At 34.1% G+C, this 10,188-nt stretch overlaps 1 protein-coding gene across 1 annotated transcript; it reads left to right on the top strand.

Annotated features, from left to right (window-relative positions):
- Window positions 1-200: 200 nt before the first annotated feature.
- LOC109676852 (olfactory receptor 5AS1-like) lies at window positions 201-1,139 on the top strand. Its single transcript, XM_020153085.2, has one exon. It carries the CDS (start codon window positions 201-203, stop codon window positions 1,137-1,139), a length of 939 nt encoding a protein of 312 aa, XP_020008674.1.
- Window positions 1,140-10,188: the final 9,049 nt, after the last annotated feature.

A 10,188-nucleotide genomic window follows, 5' to 3' on the forward strand; every position in this document is an offset into this window, starting at 1 on the left:
CAATGATTTATAATAGCCTCCTATAAATGAATGACAAAAATAAAACCAACAAACTGTCACACAAAGTGCCACATATGTTTCAATCTTCTATTTGCTTCCTTAAAAGGCAAAATAAAGACCTTGGTTCACTCATCACACAAGTCAACTCACCCTGCCTGATTCCATTTATCTGCAATGAGCAAAAGAAGAAATCTAAGAAGATGTTGGAGACTAACTATTCTGAACCAATTGAATTCATATTTATAGGATTTACTGATTTTCTCTTTCTCAGAATCACACTGTTCTTGGTATTTTTCATAGTATATGCATTAACTGTGGTGGGAAATATGGGATTAATAATCCTAGTTAATATTGACTCAAGTCTCCAAACCCCCATGTATTACTTTCTCAGCAATTTATCTTTCTTAGACATCAGCTATTCCACAACCATTGCTCCTAAAATGCTGGTAAACTTCCTGTCTTCTAAGAAGAGCATCTCATTCCATGGCTGTGCTGTACAGATGTTTTTCTTTGCTTGTTTTGCGGATGCCGAGTGCCTTATCCTGGCAACAATGGCATATGACCGATATGCAGCCATCTGTAACCCACTCCTCTATTCCACACTGGTGTCTCGGAGGGTCTGCATCAGCCTTGTTGTCCTGGCTTATTCTTGTGGAAGTGTGACCTCACTGGTGCATGTCTCTCTCACATTTAGGCTTCCATTTTGTGACTCCAATGTTGTCAATCATTTTTTCTGTGATATCCCACCTCTCTTGACTTTATCATGTTTAGATACCCACATCAATGAGCTTCTGCTCTTTGCCTTATGTGGCACAATCCAGATCAGCTCTTTTCTGGTCATCTTTATCTCTTATTTCTACATTCTTCTTACTGTTTTGAGCATCAAGTCCTTGGTAGGCAGAAGCAAAACCTTCTCTACATGTGCTTCTCATCTCATAGCAGTCACCTTGTTCTATGGAACACTCCTGTTTATGTACTTACGTCCCACCACCAGCTATTCTCCAGACACGGATAAGGTGGTTGCAGTGTTTTATACTGTTGTCTTTCCTATGTTTAATCCAATAATCTATAGCTTCAGGAACAAAGACGTGAAAAATGCCCTCAAAAAACTACATGAAAGAAAGTGGATTTTCAAATAAATATGAATTTAAGCAGTTTAAGAAATATCCGAGTCTGGGGCTTGGCTCAAGTGGTAGAACTCATATCTTGCAAGTATGTGGACCTCAGTTTAAACCCCTGTGACACCAAAAACAGAAATTTTAAGGCCTAGTGTGCTTTTCGCTCATCTCCTCAACATCAGAAATTATGTCATTAAAGCCTTATTTATAAACTACAACTACTACAAAAACAAACCATGGTAGGTCACTTTGGATAGTGTAGACATTTAACAATGTTTACTCTGCTAATCATTTTGTATAGAATATTTTTCCATTTATTTTTTGTCCTATTCCTTTCATTTTATCAACATTTTATGGTGTTTAGTTTTAAGATTTCGGTTAAATTTATTCCTACATAGCTTCCGCAAACGATATTTTTCTTCACTAATTTTTTCCAATAATTTACTGTTAGGACAGAGAAATGTTCCTGATTTCTGCATTCTGCAACTTGACTGAAATTGCCAAGCCTATCTGCTCTTTAACAGAATATTTAGGTTTCTCTACGTATTAAATGACATCACCTCCAAACAGGGACAATTTATATTTTCCTTTCTAATTTGGATGCATTTTATTTCTTTTCCCTCCCTAATTGCTCTAAACAGGATATCCAGGACTATTCTGAGTAGAAATGGTAACAGTAGGCATCCTGAACTTGTTACAGATCTTAGAGGAAAAAACTTTCAGCATTTCCCACACTCAGTAGGATATTAGCTGTTGGTTGTCATATTCTTCTATGAAGCTAATTTCTTCTTTTTTATCCAATACTCTTGACTTTATTAATTCATAGTAAGTCACCTGAAAGTATATCTAGTGGATTTAAATGCTCAGTAAGCTAAAGTGGTGAACAAAACCATTTATTTCTATGACTACTCAATATCCCAGATAGGTAAGTCACTTCAACACAGATAAATAACAACTCCCATGCCCAAATAGTGCTTTATTTTGTAAATTTCACCTACTATTACTCCTATATTATGTTTGTTTTTTTTAGCTATAGCTAATTTTAGTTAGTTTAGACAGGGACTTCACCTGGAAAATAAATTTCCTAAATTCCTTACACACACTTCAAAACTACTGAGTTTAAAGGCCATTTATGAATCCAGAGGTATCAGTATCATGTAGTATCATGTATGGCATATTAAAGCTAAAATGTCTGAAACTTATTAGTACTTCATAAATCACATCAAGCAATTTGTCGTTCTGTGACAATGGTCACTGTTTTGAAGTTTTTAATCACCATTTGATGTCAAATAATGAAGCAAATCCCAACAGAATATACAAAACAGCTCTGCATTTACAAAAGATTGCTTCCCATATTGATTAATCTAAGCAGCTAACTCATTGATTCATACAACTTCATTGAAGAAATTAATTACTGTCAGAGCTTTTAGTTAATTATTAACCCATTGACAACTTTTATCATTTATTCAGTGCTCTGTAAATCAGTGTATTGGAATAGATTCACTAATAGCTTCAAGTTTCCTAACCATGCAGATGAAAATTGAAACATGTTTTGACATCCTATTTAGAGTCTAAAAGGTATGTGACTTCTAATTTCCATTCCATGCAGAATAATCACAAAGTATTCTATTATTGACATGCATAAACTACATCACATTTCCTATTATTCTAATGCTATAAATTAAATGCCCATGCTCCCATTCATCTCAGTCATGAGCACAAATGTCTTCCACATGAAGGCTTGGAACAGAATGTGTCACTTCTATAGTAGTGCTGCTTCAGTGATGCAGCAGCTAAGCATCTGTCTTCTTTCCTTTTGATGATTTCTCAAGCATGTTAGAACAGAAAGGAAGAGTGTTAACCTCACAACACAGAATGAAGACAATGGTCATAAAATACTCATGCACCATTATTTTTCAAATTCTGAATCTTGAGCATCTGTTCTCTTATAAATAACTTTACAGTTTCTAAAAGCACTTATGGTCTAAAATTAAGAGAAATTAAATTAGGTTACCATGTGAATAGATGAAGAGATTTAAATGAAAATATTCAAGATGAATAATCATAGGGGAACACACAAATAATAAAATTAAGAAATCATAGTAATTTAAAGTTTTTACAACTCTAATAAAGGTTATTCTGACTTGAAGATAGCATTTCATTGCATTATTCTAAGTCTATGATAGATACATATTTATTTCTGCTTCAAAAATCCACATAATCTATGGTACTAGAGGCCATCTTGGCTGGATCACATACCAGTGAACAGAGTTAATAGATCTTTAGAAATATTTCAAGCAGGAAACAACTGTGATCTTAGCATAGGGGGACAGTGCTATACATATTGTTCATATTTAGATGATAAATTCTTATAAATGCAGCCTTAGGTGATTCAAAAGAGTAGTCTATAGGAAAATGAATTATAAAAAAGAATATGTCCTTTTATATGAGATGTCATTAGATCCCATAATTGTTGCTTGACAGTGAAGCATAACATCCTCAAGTGGAACTGCAGTACACTATGTGGATGGTTACACTGCAAGGGAAACACTGCCTGGAGTGCTACACTGCATGGAGGGTTACAGGCCACATCACTGTGTTCCTTCTAATCTATTTCAGTGCAAATATGTACTTTGCATCTGGCTCCTTGCTGTCTTGTTGTGTGTTCAAAGGTGTGACCAAAACTTAAGTATCCAGGTAACAGGGAATGATTATCTCTTTATCTCACACTTGCTATGCCAGACTCAGTCATTGAGCTTACCAGTGGGCAGGCCTCTCCCTTCCAATCACTAGCTGCCACACTCGTGCTAACAGAGGCAGCATGGCCTCCCTCAAGTTGCCCTTCAGCCTGTTCCCCAAGGGTCAGTTGTGGCATCTTCCTTCCATACCTAATTTTTCAGAGTTTTTTATCAGGAAGGGTTATTAAATTTTGTCAATTTTTTTTCTGTATGTGTTAAAATGATCATATAGTTTTGGACCTTTATTGTGTCAATGGAATATGTCATTGTGTTTACAGATTTACATACATCCTGACCTTGTGATCTTGGGATGAATTTCACATGATCATGGTAAATGGTCTTTTTAAGGTGCCATTAAATTTAGTTTGCTAATATATTGTTTAGGACTTTTTTATATGTTCCCGAGGAAACTTTCATTTTTTTGCTTGAGCTTGGTCTGATTTTGGAATCAGGGCAATGCTGGTCTCAAACAATGTGTTTGGAAGAACTCCTTCCTCTTCCTTTTAAAATTTTTAGAGTAGTTTGAGTTGAATTGGAATAGGTTGTTGAAATGTTTGGTTGATCTCAGATGTAAAATCATTGGGCTCCAGGCTTTTCTTTGATGATAATCTTTTTATTAATGGTTTAAGCTCAATTGTTATTTGTCGGTGTAGGTGTTCTATGTCTCCACCATTCAGTCATTAATCAAAGCTGCAAGTAAATCACAGCAACTACCCTTTCAGGTTTCTGGGGAATTGCCCGAAGGCTAGGTGGGGTGCTGGCTGAACATAGCAGCATTTAGATATGGCCATAGATCATGGCATGGCCCTGTGCAGTTGTTGAAAGTGATGGAAAATTTGGAAATCAACCATATAAACAAATACATTCTCTTCACACTCATCTAAAATAGGGTTGAAAAATTGTGGCAAGAAAATGCTCATGCAAAATAAGTAAGTAAATAAAGGTATTTGTTCCAGGAACTATTCTGCACACCAATCCAGCAAATAGCCTGTGCTATTTTTAGGAATATATTTTTCTTCTTACTAACTGTTGATAGAACTAGCAACTATGACCCAAGTCATAGCTTATATTGTGTCTACAGGCACTTGTCTTAGGGCATTACACCTCCCTCAAACAACACAAGTAGATTTCTTTGTCCTAATAATACTCTATCCTTTCTTTTGTTCTCTGGACATAACAGAAATAATTCAAGCCTATGGATGTGTGTCTTGCACTGCAATCTTATTTTTATTACCAAATAAACATTCTTTTATTAGCGAAACTTCTTTATGTTCTGTTGATTTTGACAAGGATAGCATGTTTGACTATTTTTAGCAACTGATAATGGCTTGTAAAATTGAAGAAAATTTTAAAACATAAATGAATTTTTAATGAAACCATAAAGGCCTTGAACTTAAAATAACCACACATATTTTATTCATAGGATCATTTGACTCTTACAAATACTTACAATAACTTTAAGCAGACATAATTTCTTGACTTTGAATCTGGAGTCACTTCAGAAAATCAACAGCTTTTTAACACCCACACCATTCTCCATGAGCAGTTTTCACTTTTTGCCTGGGTTGAATGTTCAGATTCTGGGCCACCAATATTTATTAGCCTTTTCCTAAACACTTAATGTATATCCATATTTTGACACTTGAGTTTATACTATTTATCATCCAATTAGTTCACACACACATATTGACCCATAAAAAGTAAAAGCAGTAGAAATAGGATTGCCCTCTGAAAAGTATACCCTCCAGATATCCAATAGTTTTCCCATGTCCCATTGTAATGGAGAAAAAAGAAGAGAAAAAGTAAATGTCCTTTGTGTTTTAAAGATTTTTGCCTGATAAGTTTCCCCTATATCCTGATCCTTTACATAAAAGATGCCATAGTGTATCTGCCTTTACCCTCTTCACAACTACTGATGTGTCTGTGACTTCTGTGGCTTAGTCAGATGTATAGTATCATCCAAGAGACCATTTTATTAACAAGCATATAATGTTCATAAATGCAGACATTGCTGTCCTGTCACCCTTCTGGTGATGGGAAATGAAATAAAGACAAATAACATAGACTATAACAATAACAGCAAGTGATATAGTGTCCAATAGGCCTAAGCAGCTATGAAAATTGGCATGACAATAACTGATATAAAGTCTACAATGCTGAGTTTATTACGAATAATTCCTAAAGAGGATAGACCTGAACTATATATTTAAGGCAGAGACACCCTGAAGTTTGAGAATCCCTGCATTTTGTGTCATGTGTTCATCACCAATGACTCTCTCCTTCAATGCCTTCATTGACCTGGTTTGTGCAAAATCCAATGAACTTTTAGCATTTTAATCTAATGGTGTCTCTGAAGAATTTTACACATTCTTGCAACCTTCTTCTCATAATATAAAAGTTAACTTTTTACATTTTCCTTGTGCTGCTTTTATGAACTAATTCAGATGTTTTCTGTACAAAAGGTGCATAAGATTAATTCTTATTCTAACAATTATTGTCGTCCCTTGACTGGGTGTAACTGAATGCAAGGACATTATTTTTCAGAGATGTGGGGTAAGTTACATATTTTTACATGTAATTTACTTAAGTATTAAAAAGAAGGAAAAATGAAAATGAGACAATTCTAGATTAAAAGAAGTTATAAAGAATTCTTTTCAAACGAATTACATATCTTTGTTGGTCAATGAGTTATATGAAAATGATATCACATTTGTTGGTTCAAATTTCAACACATACTGTATTATTATATAAGACTTTTTTATTCATTGTAGCTAAAAATATAATATTCAACATCAAACATAGATTAAGTGATAGATAAAAAAATCTTAGTTTTATTCACAAAACTTACGAAAAATGGTATTTATAATTTTTAATTACTTATTTACACCTTTCTCTTCGATTTTCTAGTGAACTTCTTTAAAGAACATACTTTTGCAATAACTGGCAAGGTTAATAAAACTTGTCTGCTATATATCAGACATTCAAAAGTAATTATAAGATTTAAAAATAAATTGATAGAAGGTCGATGTGGTGGTTCATATGTGTAATACCAGCTACTGATAAAGCAGATACCGGGGGATCACAATTCAAGGCCTGCCCAGGTAAAGTTAGTGAGATCTTATCTCAAAAAAAAGCTAGGCAAGATGATACATGCCTGTAGTCTCCACTATAAGGGATGTGTTGGTCAAAGCAAAAGCATAAGAAGACTTTGTTCGAAAAAGAAGCTAAAGCAATAAAGACTGGGAGACTGACTCAAGCGGTAGAGTGCTCACTTAGCCCTGAGTTCAAACACCAGAACAGCAAAAATTTAATAATAGTTTGGCACTAAGAATTTTGTAAAATCACAAAACTCAAAAATTGGGCACAAATGCCTTTAATGTCATGCTTTATTGCAAAATGTAATGACTAAAGTTTTATCTTTCAGTTGCTTGTCTGTTGCACAAGATTTATGACTGCAAAAGTTTTTTCTACATTCCTTTATGACAATAATGGTTCAGGGCAAGCTAGACAAATGCAGTCAAAGATTTGGTCATAATTTCAAGTAGTACCACACTTAAGATTGAATATAAAAGCTATGATCAAGACTGATAAACAGAAGTTTCCTGAGCCTTATTTTAATATTGTGAGAAAGACAATGCTGTCCAATATCAATGATTCTTGATTGATGAGAAGGTAATAATTCACCAGTGACTGTAGTTATGTAGCAAAGAAAAGCAAAAGAAAACAAATAAAAATCAAATATTTAAAAACATGTAAGGAATTCACTCATGCGAAGAAGTCATATGAAAAATTATGGGAATTTAAAAAATTAGGTTGTTGAATATCAGATCAATATCTGAATATTGTTGCATTACTCATTGCCACAGAAAATGTTCAGAGTTATTGGTTTAAAAGAAAACATTGTAACACCCAAACCCCTTAGAAAAATATATCTAAAAGCAGATACTCTAAACTTTATTAGAAAAATTACAAAATTTCATTAAAATATTTTAATCAATGTAAAAAAATTCAGTCACCTTTATGAAGATAACATAAGAAAGTTATAAATTTTACAAAATTGATTTGTTGATACAATACAATTCTAAATAAACTTTTAAAAAATGTTTTCCAGTGAAATGACAAAGAGCTTGCAAAGATTTTGAAGAATAATCCAGAACAAAAAAAGACAAGTTATACTGAAGTATAGAACAGGTATACATATATGACACCATAGGAAGGCAAGCTTACCAAAGAAGAATCTGAGTGTGACTGATAGTCTTATTAGAGAACCCAAAGACACAGACATACAAGAGTGAAAACTTAGTGATAGGTCTTAGTTAGTCATTACAGGCAAATTCAGAACATGTACTTAAGAACAAAGTAAGAGAGGGTATTTTCTCTGCAGAAATAAATAAAGATCCTTATCTCTGAATACACACAAATAATTATTCCAGATGTTTTTAAAAAATGTGTTGCAGTTGCTGTTGACAAAAATGAGTATCTGATTATGAAAATTATTAATATCATTATGATACGAGCTAATAAGTAATGTGGAGAGTGTAAAAATATTATAGTATTTTAATGCTGAACTATGTATATACCTTGTATGAAATCAATACAGATTCAGGACTAGTGGAACCATGGGAGAATGGTAGAAATAAAATATTAAAAGAAAATGAAAGCAATAAAGAGGACAAACTTCATGAAATCACGTTTATAATGGTTAAAATATACATCTTGTTTATTAAAACACAATTTAGGAATACAGTTGTGTTTATTTTTTAAGTTAAAAGCTAAGGAATAATTTAAAATGCTGAAGAATGTCTGTCAATATCAGGGAAGAGATAACGGGACTGATTAAAAAACCCTTCAATTTAGGCAAGTCAAGGGGCTTTACATAATTTGGATAGTGGGTTCATATGTATGGATTCAAATGTATTCTTTTACTTACATCTTAATTCCATGTTTTAGGATAAAATATATGTTTCATATTTTATATGATAAAAAATAAAGAAGTTTGAATTTGGGCCAAGTGCAGTGACTTGTGACTTTAACTTCAGCTATTTGAGTGATGGAGATCAGAAGGATGAGGATTCAAGGCCAGTCTGGGCAAAAAAGTTAGCTAATTTATCAGGTAACAAGCCAGGCATGCTAGCATGCATGTGAAATCACAACTACCAGGGAAGGCATAAGTTGGAGGATCAGAGTCTGAGGGTGGGTCCCACAAATTTGAAATCTTAATGTTTCAAAAAATAAAAAATACCTTATATGAATATATGAAAAGAGCAAAATAAAATCCATTAAACTGTAAAAAAGAAAGGGGGGGTAGAACGAAAGGGGAGATAAGAAAGAGTAATGGAGAAAATTTGATCAAAATACATTGCATACAGTCATGGACATATCACATTGAAATCCTTTGTATAATTAATATGCACTTATAAAAAACAAATAAGTACAAAAAAACTATATATAGCACTTGAGGACATTTTTAAAACTCAACACTTGTATTAGAGGTCCAGAAGACACAGTAAATTCAATGATTCATTAGACGGTCTTAGGGAGCTCATAAGCTATTAGACTTATGATTATGATCTGCTAGAGATCACAGGACTCTTCTCCAGAAAGCCTTGACCTGCCCAGTTCCCCAGCTTCCTGGTTCATACTTCTGCATATCTTTAGAATTTACTGTTTGGCAATGTCTTGTGATAAGGGAGGATTGGGCAGATTATCCTGGAATCTCTTCCACCCAGTAACAGGGTTTCCTCAGTGGTGCTGAGGTGCTGCTTTTGGGAGCCCCAAGATGTGGTACAACTGGAGCACAGATGAGACTCACTCACCACTGGCAGCTTCTCCAAGCTTCAGAGAACAAGTTTACTACTAATCCTGAGTTTCTGTTCTCCCTTTTTGCTAAAGTGTAGATAATAAACTCAGTTCATGTAACTCACGTGCATGGATGTTCCGTCTCGTGGGACTCAGACAAGTTGGAGACCAGTGCACAGTATATTTCACAAAGATTTAAATATTCAAAGGAAAAAGGTGTATAGGACAGTTTCCAGAAGAAGCAAGGCTGTAGCTTCTTCAGTGTGTATGTTTATAGACTAGAGGCACAGACAGAAAGTAGTGATGACAGAGAACTAACTTTAGCTTTACCCATCTCTATTACAAACATCACTTACTTGTTTGCAAATCACCAGTTAGCTCTGTACCCTATGATCATGAGATGGGAAGTACTGTTTCTACTGAAGAATTTTGGCCTGGTGTGGTGTTTCACACCAATATTCCCAACTTCTTGGAAGGTGGAGATAGTATTACAGCTTCAGGCCAGCCTGGGCAAAACATTAGCAATGCCCTAT

The sequence above is a fragment of the Castor canadensis genome, chromosome 1 (assembly GCF_047511655.1).
Source record: "Castor canadensis chromosome 1, mCasCan1.hap1v2, whole genome shotgun sequence".
Taxonomy (NCBI): domain Eukaryota; kingdom Metazoa; phylum Chordata; class Mammalia; order Rodentia; family Castoridae; genus Castor; species Castor canadensis.